This window comes from Taurulus bubalis (assembly GCF_910589615.1).
Source record: "Taurulus bubalis genome assembly, chromosome: 16".
Classification (NCBI taxonomy): Eukaryota; Metazoa; Chordata; class Actinopteri; order Perciformes; family Cottidae; genus Taurulus; species Taurulus bubalis.
In genome coordinates this window covers 5,832,447-5,846,311 of record NC_136604.1, presented here as the reverse complement: position 1 = coordinate 5,846,311, position 13,865 = coordinate 5,832,447, and the positions used below count along the sequence as shown (strand labels likewise).

At 44.8% G+C, this 13,865-nt stretch overlaps 1 protein-coding gene across 2 annotated transcripts in view; it reads left to right on the top strand.

The window, feature by feature from the left end:
* The window catches only part of LOC306749019 (uncharacterized protein), a 36,150-nt gene extending 22,519 nt beyond the window's left edge, over positions 1–13,631 (top strand). For both annotated transcript variants that reach the window (XM_079232261.1, XM_079232260.1), the window contains 11 exons: positions 4,603–4,722; positions 4,974–5,098; positions 5,952–6,094; positions 6,551–6,786; positions 7,810–8,146; positions 8,880–9,060; positions 11,746–11,850; positions 11,941–11,991; positions 12,093–12,147; positions 12,220–12,471; positions 13,023–13,631. In XM_079232261.1, the coding sequence (XP_079088387.1) occupies positions 4,603–4,722; positions 4,974–5,098; positions 5,952–6,094; positions 6,551–6,786; positions 7,810–8,146; positions 8,880–9,060; positions 11,746–11,850; positions 11,941–11,991; positions 12,093–12,147; positions 12,220–12,471; positions 13,023–13,033 (1,616 nt within the window). In that variant the 3' untranslated portion in view covers positions 13,034–13,631. The remainder of the gene's footprint in view (positions 1–4,602; positions 4,723–4,973; positions 5,099–5,951; positions 6,095–6,550; positions 6,787–7,809; positions 8,147–8,879; positions 9,061–11,745; positions 11,851–11,940; positions 11,992–12,092; positions 12,148–12,219; positions 12,472–13,022) is intronic.
* The last annotated feature ends 234 nt before the right edge of the window (positions 13,632–13,865 follow it).

The window sequence follows — 13,865 nt, the reverse complement described above, 5'->3', positions numbered from 1 at the left end:
TCTTCCCTCCCTCTCCCTTCCTAATCATCCCTCTCTCCACCTTCCCCCCACTTCTTTGTACCCTAATCTGTTTATTTTGGGTTTTCTTCTTTTACTATTATAACTGTCGTCTCTGGTGACCTGCCTGCCTGCCTGTGCTTGGTGACTGGTCATTTACCACCTACTCTCCTCTCCCCCCTCGCTTGTCACGCTCTCGGTCTCGTATGCATCGTGGTTTTTTGATTTCAGTTGGTGGTTGTCATTGATTTGAGTCTCCTCTGCATTTTTGATCAGCCTCCCTTCCACCACGACATCACCGAGCCATATTTTGTGATATGTGTGTTTCTGTTTCAAAGGTTTGTTTTGAGTTCTCATCTTGTCTTTATCGGTTGCCGCCCTCCACTTCACCGGTGGTGGTCTGGTGTGGTGGTGGGACTGGTGGTGGATATTATAGTGTGACTGTTGCAAATGAAAGTGGAGCAACTAAATGCACATGTATTGTATGATATTTTGGTTGTTTTATGTAGACATATAGCCTGTTTCCATGGAGATTCAACCTCTCTTGCTTCATCAGTTATTTACAGCGGTGCATTGCTGCCGCCAAGACAAAAGCATATTTGCTCCGTTTCTTGTCATAGGAAATGTTTCTTTGTAACACAAATTGACAAGATTGACACATTCATTCTTTATTTCTTCATACAAAGTAATTTTGCTTTTACAAGAAACTTATTGAATCAAACTTGTTTCCGTAATTACACAAAAGCAACATATGGCTTAAACGAGAATATTTATCATCATAACGGTGTAAGTTGGCATGTTGCTATACCAAGCAAGTCAAAGTGTGTACAGCCATGCTAACGGGTACTTAGACACAGCAGTGCTTTGAGCTAAATGCTAACGTCAGCATGCTAAAAGACTCTAACTATGCTAACATGCCTATGTTGGGTCTGATGTTCCCCATCTTAGTTTAGTGTGTTAGCATGTTAGCATTACTCGAGACTATGTAACTATTGCTGTACTAGCAACGTTATTACAGGATAATGTGATGCGTTTCATTACGTGTTAATTCATCATTTAATTTAGATAATTTCTTTTTTCAAAAGTTGCACAGTCTTTCAGTGATAAATGAAGGTTTTTAACAAACTATCTAATTTTGAGACATTTCACTCAAAACCGCCTCATGGTGGCGCTAGAGGTAGAGGATCACCAAAGTCATTAGGATTCATCCTCTCGTGAACGTGAATGTTTGTTCAACATTTCATGACAATCAATCCAAAGGGTGTTGAGACGCTTCAGTCTGGACCATAGTGGTGGACCGACGAACCGACTTCACCCTCCATAGAGCCGGGCTGCTAAAAGCGTGGCTAACACCTTCCATATGTACTGTTATGTACTGCATATGTAAGTTATAAGATAAGATATATAAGATACAGTGATATGTCTTGTAAGACCATAAGATTTGGTATGCATTTCCATTTTTAACAGGACGGAAAGTCGAAAGTCGCAATTACATATCTGTCTGCTGCTGCAGCGCCAAGGACTGAGCCATGGATTTATCAATACACGGCACACTGAGAGACACTTCTGAAACACAATGCACCGTCTTCTGGTGCATTGTCTGGAGTGGTCTGTGGAAGCTACTGATATGTCAGTGCCTCGGTTGGGGACAAAGACTCTAACTAAACCTCAGTCGGATAAAGGATCCATGACTCATGCAGACTAGCCTATTCAACTCAACAAACCCTCTGCCCTTGCAAGCCTTCCGTATGTACTAAAGACGAGACGAATATGCCAAAAGTACATGGAAATATCTTGTTATTTCACAAAAAGGATCTCGTCAAAACAAAGCCCTCCTCACATAATAACAACAAACCGAGCATATTTCTTTTTCACGTCGTGGCGGCAGCAACGCGCTGTCATGTGATGATGAATATTTAAATGAACTTGTTCTGTTAAACTCATTTGATCAGACTCCTGAGTTGCCACGTGCACATAAGCAGCACTGTCTTCGTCACAGATTCGTCCCGCCTCATATCGTGTGTCATTACCGATCGTATCACCCGCAGTGCAATCAGCAGTTCGGCTCTTTGGAGATTCAGAAATCGCTAATAACACGGACATGAAAGGACAATTTGCAGCTGAATCCTATTTAAGTCGATATCGCAGCTCGTGCTTCTGGCCTCGGGAGGCGCTCTGGAACAGTTGATAGATCCAGGCATCAATCTACCTGCAGGTGATCACCGCCGATCACCAGGCAGCAGCTCAGCTCAGCCTCCCCTTGCCGCATTGGAGGAAGAAGTGTGGGGGGGATGGGGAAACTGCTGTTGCCTAGCAACGGGAGGTAGTCAAGTTATCAGTAATACATAAAACAAATGTTGTGAAAATGATCCGTCCAACGTACAGCACAGGTGAATGTTGCACAAGGAGGGCCAGTGTTAAGTGTTAATGTGAAGCGTAGAAACGACAAAACCCGTTGCGATCGCACTATTCTCATGTGTTTAGTGTGGTGCGTGTTTGTAGGCGTCCTGCATACCAACAGAGCGCTGAGAAGAAGCAGTGCACATGGGTTCGAGTTGTCGCTAGAAATCCATCTTTGCACAGCATGAGGGAACCAGGACTGTCGGTTGTCATGCGTCAGCTCTCATGTCTCACCTGTATGTTGTTGTCTTGTGGGCACTAGCGTGTTTTCTGTTGTTTTGCACTGTTTTAAAGGAGCAGGACAGTAAAAGAGAACATATATATATATATATATATATATATATATATATATATATATATATATATATATATATATATATATACATATCATGGAGCTGATATATAATTAGAATACTAAATAAAAGTCCTGTATGTACATTTGTATCATCTCAATAAGTGTTTTATGATGCTGTTGGATTATTATTACTGATAAAGTCTTAAAGTTTAGCTTATTTTAACTAAAATTAATCATATTTTAGTAACATGTGTTTAGCATGTCAATTCTTAATCTGCATCACGACTAGTAACTAAAGCTTTAAAAGAAATACAATTTAAATAAATCAAGTGCAAAGTAGATTTAAATGAAAACACGAGCGCAAAGTATTCAAAACAGTACTTCAAATGTACTGCCGCCCCGTACTGCCTGCAGGTTTTAAGTTTAAATTATTCGAGGGAAAATGCTTCAAACGTTTGTTTCTCCATGTCAGCTACTGCTGCAGGATTCTGAGCGTCGTCTTCGTGATATTCTGTGTGAAGAGTCTCAAACTCTGAGCTCTCGCTCTGCGTCATTCATCGTCTCTTTCTCCGTCCGCTCCCTTTTTGGGCTTTCCTAGTATTTGTCTTGAGCTTTATAAATCCACACACAGCATCTCTAGTTTCTAACAAGATGGTGCCGACCTCCGACTAAAAGCAACTTAATTCTCTGACATTACATCTTGACTCATGAGAGAATGATGTCTTGGTCTCTGTGTTTCCACCCGTCATTACAACGCATCCTATATATCCTGCTGCTGAATTGACATCACATGGCGCTCAATAAAAGTTAGATTACCACTGTATTACGCCGCGATGGTGCTAAAGTCAGCGTAGTTGTGTGTTGTGCTAATGCTGAACTCACCAGAAACTCACTTTGCACTGCACTGGGTTTGATTGGTTCGAGTAAAACCGCCCCGCTGGGTTTTACGCAATTGTGATTGTGAGTGGTAGGTAATGAAGTTAACTTGGGCTTGTTCCGCTGTGTGTGGTTGTCTGATGTCTGGTAGTGTGTGAGTGTGTGTGTGTGTGTGTGTGTGTGTGTGTGTGTGTGTGTGTGTGTGTGTGTGGCGTGAGGGCTAACGTTCAGTCATTCATCCTGTATGGTTTCTCTGTATCTTTGAGTCTGAGAGAGTCTCTGATTGGCAGACTGGAGTTTGAGTTGTGCATAAAATACTTAACCTACATTTAGGCTACGTGACAAAACGCTCGAATTTGAACCCAAGCCGTGATCTTTTCCTAAATGTAACAACCAATATGTCATGGTAAAGCAAGGCCTGCTAGCCTCTCGCAAGTACAATACTACTGTGTGTAAGACAGCTAGCTTTTCTGCCGACCTTCATGCACAAAGAAACAAATATTGTCCTAATAATTGTTTTCTCAAGTTTGACACTTGGCGCCACCTCCTGATGTCTGAATCACAACAAAAATCTGTGTAATCAAAGAAATTCATCTTTTTATTCAGTTTTGACCACCAAAAAACTAAAAAAGACAAGGGCTGCTCCTCGCTTTTTATTCTTTTCTTTTTTTAAGTGACGAGGGTTTGTTTGGCTAGTTAAACATCAGTGATAATAGTGTTCCTTTGCCACTGACAAAGGTTACCTTTGATGCTTTTTTTACGTCATAACCTGGTAACATTTCTCAGGCTTACCAGCTTCAAGCAGCACATGGATGTAGCATAAAACTCCCCTCTGCCTTAGATGGAGACAGAGTGTGTTCAGTGTGTGTGTGTGTGTGAAGAGCGGCTGCTCTGCAGTGTCATCAATGAGCAGCGCCACACGTCTCGAGTGTGTTCACCTGTGCGGCAGTGTGCCGGAGATGCGTTTTAGTGGTGAGTACCTATGCGGTGCAGCTGCGGCCGTAACCCGACACTGACATTGTCCTCTCGTGTAGCCCGCAGCCTGCGTCTGAGCCCCTGGGAGAGCCGCATCGTGGAGCGGCTCATGACGCCGACGCTGTCCTTCCTGGCCCGCAGTCGCAGCGCCGCCACCCTCCTCAACAACAGCGACTCCTGTGAGTGTGAGACCACATTTTAGCAAAGTTCAACAATCCCAATGTCACACGGTAAAAGCTGAAATTCTTCGGCTTCTCATTTGTGTTTTGTAGATTTGTTTCAGTCTTTGTCTTTATTATCCCTCTGCATGGTGTATGTGTGTGTGTGTGTGTGTGTGTGTGTGTGTGTGTGGGGCCCCTGACAATCGGCCCCGCTGCCGCTCTCTGCATGTCCATGTGTTAATCAGACTCTCACCACTGCTCCCGTTCAGTCTCCGCCAGCCCGCTGAACGCCTCCTCCCATCACCACCCGCACCAGAACGCCGAGCGCTGGAGGCTCTCCTCCGCAAGCACGCCGGACATCACCCAGCGCCCACGCCGGCGAAATTCCACACCGGTAGGCAAAAACATGCTGACCTCTCATGTACATCATGTTTGGCTCTTTCAGGACCTAAAAAAAACAGAAAGCCATGACACATTTAACATCTTCACGTTAAATCGTGCATACAAAATGGTTACTGGGGATCCATCAAACCTATTAGACGGACATAGAAACCTAAAGTTTGACATTAAACCTGCACTAATCAATGCTTTTTACAAACAACGGCTCATGTGCATTTAATATCAAAAGGTGTCGCTCGGAGTGACAAAACCAAAGAGAATTATCACCCAACATTTAAGCATCTTTCAGCTGTTTTTGCTGTTTTTGCTGTTGCGGTTTACTCTCGCCGCTTTCATGGGAGCTGTTTACAGTGAACAAAAATATATATTTTTAAAGTTAGACACTAGCACTAGAACCCAGTTGAGTATTTAGCAGCTGAAGAGACAAATATTTTCCTCAGGAGGTGGTGGAGATCAAAAACAGAGCTAAAAGAGAGTGAATATTGGACTTACACTCTTCAGACACAAATAACACTTCAAATGAATGAGAGTGTTGCTCTGTGTTTGAGACAGTAACACGATCGCCATGATAATATGGCAATAAAAGGTTTACAGCTTGTCGCACTATACCAAGTGGGGAAAAATAATCAATAAATGCTGAATAATTAATAATTAATTTTAAAGAACTTTAACTTTACAATTCCAATAAAAAAAAAAAATAGAACGTGCAAAGAAAATACGCTGTCGTGGCTGAAAGAGCCTCCATAACACACTAACCTTTAACAAAAGGCCTTCATCTGATGCACAGCGTATATATCAGCCTCGGCCTGAGGTGATAACTGCTTATTGGTGTCACGTCTTCCTTTAAGGTGGACAAAAAGAAGAAAGAGAAGAAAGACAAGGAGAGGGAGAATGAAAAAGAGAAGAACGCGCTCACAAAAGACAAAGTGCCGAAGAAGAGACAGCTGACATCACCCGCCACCACGACCCAGAGATCCAGGCCAGAGAGCAGGTATCACACAACCAATAAATCCCGTATTTTAACCCAGAATGGTCAATTAAGTCTTTATTGTGGACTTAATTCAAGCAGGAGGGAGGCTGAGAGAGCGGGAGCTCATGTGTGCTGGTGTTTTATCAGGTTAATGGCCCACAGATGGTCCAAGGTGCTATAATCTAACTGCTGAAAGTGACTCGGCTGGACTCCAGTCAGTCAGCCAACAGCAGGTCTGTTAGTGTCAGACTGATGCACAGGGGAAAAGATGTCTCCCTGCCTCCCTTCTTCTCCGGTTACCCTCTCCTGCAGCCGGAGAATCACAGAGTTTCAGATGGAGCCACTCATATCTTCCACATGACCTAGTTATGAGCTTCATGCTGGCAACCCCATCCTTTCTCTCCGCTGCTACTAAATCTCTCTCTCTCTCTTTGACTCAAGTTTCACCTCCTTCTCCACCTCCTCTCTTCTCATCAGCACCACGAAGCCCAGGAACAGACCCCCGTCGCCGGCCGCCCCCAAAGGTCGGCCCCTGTCCCCGCTGGTGCCGGCGGCGACCTCCAAGACCCCGATGGGCAAGAAGACGCCTCCCACCGGCGCCAAGGCGCGACCCAAACGAGCCCAGACGCCCGCCAGGGTGCAGCCGCAGACGGTCGCCGCCGTCGCTGTGGAAACGCGCCCCGAACCCCAGCAGCCCGGCGAGGAGAAAAATAGTGAGTTTGGTTACCATGGAGACCACATCCAGGCTTCAAGGTGAACCTCGAAGGTTTTGGGCGACGTTCGCGTGATCGCAGCAGAGTGTGCGTGCCAGATTCCTACCAGCTCTGGCCTTTACCGACTTGCTCCGTAACTGGAGTGATGAAATCACAATTACACTTTTGGATCAACAGCCTCAAAACTGTTCACACAGATTAATTAATTAAACTCCTCTCTATGCTGTTAGCGTCCACTCTCACCAGTCCTCCCCCAGTGTGCCCACATAGAAAGCAGGATACCATGGGGAACATCTGCAGGCGTCACCTGGAGCTCACAATACAGGCAGATGTGATCATCAACATCATTCAGGTTCAATTGTATAGCGAGTTCCCAGTTTTATTATTATTATTATAAATCCCAATTTATTTCTGGATTATTAGCAGGATCACGTTTATGTCACAATATGAATTTCTAGCAGGTAACGATTCCGTTCCCTGATATTGAGCAATTATTTTTTCCCATATAAAAACGTTCAATCTAAAGCCAAAAAGAATATTACAGTATGCCAAAGATTAGACCACCTTTTCAGTTTATTAATAGTGCTACGGGGGTGTTGATGGTTCCAGTATGAATGATTGTGATGTCAGGTAAGCCTTGAAATGAATAGGACTTGAATAGGATCTTGAAAAGTCATCTGCTCTTCTTGCCAATAGATTTTAACGGCTGTATTTATATTCATAACTCTGCACGCAGCAGACAGCGAGAAGTTTCCACTGCGGAAAAACTCTCCACAGGATTTCCCAAACTGCCAGTAGCGTCATGACGGGCAGAGCCTCTCTTTTATATGTATATTTATTGCAAATGAAAATTCAACGTTGAATCAAAGCTACAAAATAAATAGTTAAATAATGTATCATCTGTCAGTTTCTGGCGACGTTCCTCTCATTTTATTCTTCAGATGATTCATGTTTGCTTCCTTATATTGTGTTTTTAGAAACGTGATCACCAGCTGCCCTCTCCTCCTCGTCTCCCCTCTCTAGACTCCGGCGGTGTTCCTGCCATCGTGGTGTCCTCTGGACCGGTCACGCCTCCCATCCTCAGCCCGGCGGCGGCATCAGGTGCCGCTCCGGCTGCTCCAAACGTAGCGCCGGCGGCCCCGGCTGCTTCTCCCGCTGCAGCCGCCACCGCTAATCCAGCTCCGTCTGCTGCACCCGCCGCCGCAGCTGCTGCTGCTGCGGCCTCCACCACCGGCAGGCCGTCAGCGGGCACCAACGACCCGGAGGAGGCTGCTCGCGTCCTGGCAGAGAAACGCAGGCAAGCCCGGGAGCAGCGGGAGAGAGAGGAGCAGGAGCGTCTGGAGCAGGAGCTCAAGAACAGGTCAGTCGCTCTGAAATGCCATCTGGAGACGGAGCGGTCAGATTACACAAACATGATGTCATTCAATACAACAGTCCTGCAATAAAACATACATAAAACACCTCCTAAACTTGCATTGCATTGCGTCACATTGTGAGGTTAGTAGTTACCTTGCTACAAAAAAGAAATTCACGATTTGGGGAACAATTTATTTTAGTTCTAAAATGTGTAATAATTTATATGTAATTTGTCAGTGATTGCAGGAAAAGAAAATAACTTCCATGAAAGAACTGCTCCCTTTTAACCCAAATAAATTAATAAACAAATTAAACAAAATAAAATGAACGCTCACAATTCATTACTTTGAAATTGATAATGACAATCTTACCTCTTTTTTTATGTTCAGCCGACCTCCTGCTGAATAAAACCAAGTTGTTGTCTTTATTGTAGTACTTATGAATATACTTAGAAAAGTATAATTTCTGTATTCATGACCAAATTCCATCCCTTGAACAAAATTATTAGATAAAAAAATAAATGAAAGTGCTGTGTTTCTCATTTAAAAGAAGGTGTTAATCAGTTTAGTGGCCTCAGGCCTGCGGCCGCATGCGTCCCACGTGGGATGACTGAACGCTTGTTTTGGCCTCAGGTACTGAAGATCGGCTTCTGAGAAATAGTGGAGAAACGTTTATAACAGACTGCTGATCTTTGTCCGGATACATAACATGCATGTGACGCGGACACGTCTTCTCAGGATCCTCCGGGACGAGGCGATGGCCCGGGAGGTAGAGGAGAGGAAGCGCAGGGAGGAGGAGGCCCAATTCATGGCCGAGCAGCAGCGTCTCCGGGACGAAGCCCAGCAAGCTCAGGAGGAGAAGGAGGCGCAGGAGAAAGCCGTGGCCGAGCAGGAGGAGAACGAGAGGCTGCAGAAACAGGTCAGTGACCAGGAAACATACTGCAGTTACAAGCATGTTATTTTTCGTCTGTTTTTTTTAACCCATTTCCACTAAAAACTGCCTAAATAATAATAAAATATGTGCCTGTAGCTGCATTTAAAGGTATAATGCGTAACATTTTTGTGCAAGAATGTCTAAAAACGACTCGACCTATGTCATATGTTTAGTTGCGTTGTGTACTTACATTATCCCAAATGTTTCCAACAATTTTCAAACCTAGAGATATCTGTAATTTTCATCAAGGTAGCAACCCTTTTAATTTGGTTCCATGACGTTATCATCATATCCTCCAGCAATGTGGTTGTCAACGAACATCGTCGGAGAAACGCAGATATTTAACACGAAACTACTTCATTCTTGTTTTTTTTTACTGGTTTGAATCACCTGGTCGATTTGTTTCGGGGAGGAGAAGACCTCTGTGGATAATACAAACCTCCTGAACTGGGAGAACTCCCATGATCCCACGCTGCTTCACAACGTCACATTTAGAGAGAATAACAGCGAATATAAACCTGCGTCCCTGGATGAATGATACAGCTGAATGTGCAAACAAGCAGCAGTTTGCCAACCACGTTTCATTTTGACGAGATAAGAAACACAAAGCCTCTATTATCTGTGTTATACTCAGAACCCCATGACTTCAGTGGAAGATCACTTTCAAGTCCCCAAATTTCAATGAATCAAACCTTCAAACCTGACTCTTCATCAGTGAGACACACAATGAGTTCTGGTTAACTGTAAATATACTGAATGCACTGAAACCCCTCTAATTTTCCATAAACCAACATGAATCCCTTTGATCCCCCGCATGCCGTAAGCCCATTTACCATCTGGGCAGATTAATACATATGAGGATGCCTGAGCTGTCGGGGGGGTTGATACTGTACGTGAGCCCAAACATCGGGCTCACACACCCCCTGACTGACTGACTGACTGACTGATGGCTGTCTGGCATCAAGGCAGCTTAAAGGAGGAGAATATGTGCTGCTGTCACGGACGATTCGTGCGCCCAGTTACTCAGAGGCCCCTCGTCTGGCCCGGGCAGATGCCAGCTGGTGACCTCCATTTTGGTGATGAGCGGAGGCTGAAGGAGAGCCATTGTGATCGGGGAGATAGTGACAGGCCTGTGCGGCCTCCGTCTCGTACACTTGGCCCTGCAGTGGGCTGACAGTCGGATAAGCAGCGGCAGTGTAGGCCACGCCTGGAGCACTCGGCCACACTCCGCTCCCCTCCGTCCCCTTCAATCGGACCATTGTTCCGGCCTGACGGCTCCAGACCAGTGGCCTCTTACTTTTTTTAAGAGCTCTCTCTCTCTAGGCAAAGGACACTGAAAATGTCTGACTATTTAAAATTTGTGTGTACAGCTAAATAGCTGCAGTCTGCAGGTTAAACGCGTGAAAACTGCACATTTTAGGGTTTTAAAAGTTGACAGGTGTGAGTTATCATCATAACTCTTGTTTTCATTACCGGCTTCAACGCATCTATTTGGTTGGTGCTGGATTTAAATACCCAGTGAAGCAAGTAAATGGAGCTCATATAATATCAACTCTGGCCGAAGGCTGCAGAACAGACTGAGCCTGCGCTGCCCCCCGGTGGTCAGGAGTTGTTCTGCATTACAGTGAGTTCACACATTGTAAACACTAGTGGTGTTTTAATTTAAATCATCTTCACTTTGGTATTTTTCAACCTGGACCCTAATATCTCACATTTTTCTCACAAGTGACCAATGGGCGACAACAATTCATGAAATTGGTCCAGTAATGTCAATGTACGTCCACTAAATGTGCTTGTTGTCGCTGACAGGCTCAGATTGTTATGGGAAGTATCTGACAACATAATAGAAAGGACCCCACAGAGAAATTAAAACATTTTATTTTTACCGCTTTTGTTGCTGTCGTGTCATTGGACTTTTTTGCAGATGTTCTTGTGCTGTAGTGCAGAAAGCATAGCTTTGGTTTAATCGAAAAGATGTTCAACATCGTGGCTGAATATTAAGAGGATTTCGACAATGTTGATGCGACGCAAGATTTTTAGATGGAGATTTCTCTTTGGCATGAGCCAATAACAAACAAACATATCTGTGGGGTCCTGACCTGAATTGGGAAAATAAAAAAATACCCCACCGCAAGTAAAAGTCCTGCATTCAAATATTATCGTCAAACAACCAGACAAAAGAAGAACTATGTGAATGTTATTTATTTACACTCCTTTACACATGCCTTTCTATTATATAGACGGATAGACTTTATCGTGCCTGGAGTGAAAATGCGCTTGCACAATCTGTACTTCAATCTGCCTCTATTTACATCTCAAACCACAAACCACAGAAGAGAAAATGAAATAGAAGCTATGAAATGCAGTTTTTGTTTCAAATCTTGAAAAGTAGCACGAAAAATAGGGGGTTAAAAATAGGGCTTTTGGGTACATTTGCACCAGTGAGTCATGTCCATGTTCAGCTGTGATTCTCTGTGGGAATCAACACCAGAGCATCTGACGCATGTGACAGAACATTTACATAATGTGGGTGTCAATTCAATATGGCCGACTTCCTGCTGCTTCTTGTCCTTTTGTGAGACAGCTGATGGATCCTTTTGTATTCAGACTGGAAGTGTGATTTCCCGTCAGCTTCACGTTCGTGTTTTTGTCGTCTTCTTTTCTTTCCAGAGGGAGGAGGCTGAAGCCAAAGCTCGCGAGGAGACCGAGCGTCAGAAGCTGGAGAGGGAGAAACACTTCCAGAAAGAGGAGCAGGAGCGCCTGGAGAGGAAGAAGGTGAGGAGTTCATCCCAGTTCGTCCCTTCTCTCGAAAGAGAAAAGGAAAAAACACATCTAACTAACTGCCTCTCTGTCTGATCTGCACAGCGCCTTGACGAGATCATGAAGAGGACTCGGAAGAGCGACGCCGGAGAAAAGGTTCGTGTGATTCCCTTTTATACGACCGTGAAAATAAATCGAAACTTCCTCAATGCCTTTTTTGAAATAACACAAGTCTTTTTGGTTCTCTGTCATCCCAGAAGGAGGTCAAAGCTTCACCGCAGGTCAACGGCAAGGACGCGGAGCTCAGTAAGGGTAAGCGTCCCAGTCACCGCGCCGTATCGGAATCATTTATTCACCCGCTCACCAACAACGATCTCTCTGCAGCGGCCGGAAACCCGCAGGCTCCCGGCGCCGGCGTGTCCGGCCCCGTTGCGAACGGCGTGCAGCCCGGCGCTCACCAGAACGGCGTCTCGGCCAACGGGCGGGCGGCCGACTTCGAGGAGATCGTCCAGCTGAACAGCGACGGGAGCCCGGCGCCGCCTCAGAGCGGGCTGGTCGGCGAGCCCATCCTGCCGTTCGAGGGCGGGGAGCCCTTCCTGATGAAGACGGGCCCCATGAAGCCTCAGCATGTTGCAGGTGCAGTGAAGAGACACCCGATGAGACTGTGACCGTGCAGCAGAGTCTGACACATTAAACAGCTTCTTTATGCTTAGTGAGAGGGGAGGGAGGGTTCAACTTTAAAGGAGGATAAATGTCGCAAATGTCTCTGGAATTAATGAGTCCTGAGGTCCATAAAAGACCTTTTTCTAGGGTCCAACCCTACATCAGTGTTCCTACAAATAAGCCTACACATATACACATATTCAGATGTCGACAAGATACATCAATGGCAGAAATGAGAGACAGAACCGTTTTGTGTCAAAAATAATATTTCTGTAACATCTTTGGCCCCTCCTATTAATCTTAGGGACCGCTTTGATGGTCCTGAACCCAACGTTGGGAATCATTGTCGCAGATCAAATAAGTCAAGCAGGTCAGTCTGTCACGGAACGTGCAGCGAGAAAAAAAAGTCACCAATTAGGTCAAAGGTTAGACGGGCGGTGTCGCATTTAGAGTTCCCCTTCAGAACGTTCCTTCAAGTGCAGAGTCCCTCCGTGTCTCACCCTCTGTTGTTCTTCATCCTGCAGAGGTCCTGTGAGTCCCCCGCACATCTCCATGGAGACGTGCGCCTTATGTCTCCGCCCCGAGCTATGAGATTCATGCCCCACCGCAGCGGCTTATGAAAAATCGTGTGCCAAAACAAACAATGAACTGCGCTGAGTTTCCATCACACAGTCTGTCGCAGGAGGACGAGGAGGACGAGGAGCTCTCATCCGAAAATATACAAAAAGCGTGCAGCAACAAAGTATTCTCTGTCTCCACCGCGTGTCCTGGTGCAGCGTCTGTCAAGTTTTATTGAAATGTCACATGCAGATTTTATGGCGCACCTTAAAGATGACTGACTGTGTAACACATTTTAGAAAAATACATAATATTTGACAATGGTTGTTCTTATTACCGTCGTTGCGATATCGTTATTGTTATCTTAAGTTGAACAGTGTGTGTGTGTGTGTGTGTGTGCGTGTGTGTGTGCGTGAGTGTGTGTTTGTGTTGTTTTCGTCTTATATTGTTGAGTTATTTAACATGAGGAGCGTTGTCAGGACCGGCCACAGACAGTGTATGTAAATGTATAATGAGCCTGGCTGCCTAGGCCTCCTGTTACAGGGGATCTGTGAAATAAAGCTTTATGAAAGGGACTCCTGCGTTAATGTTTATTTTTATTTGTATTATTATGAAACATTAGATGTTCACTCTACCTCATGCTGAGATCTGAAGCAACTAATGCTGTAAATTCATATGCAAATTCTGCTTTTTGTCAGTTAATTGTTTCAGATTTCATAATAAAGCTGCACAGTATATTAACAAACTGTATCGGCACTCTTGCATCACAAGGACATGAGACGGTATTATATTTATTCTAGTGTGGTACT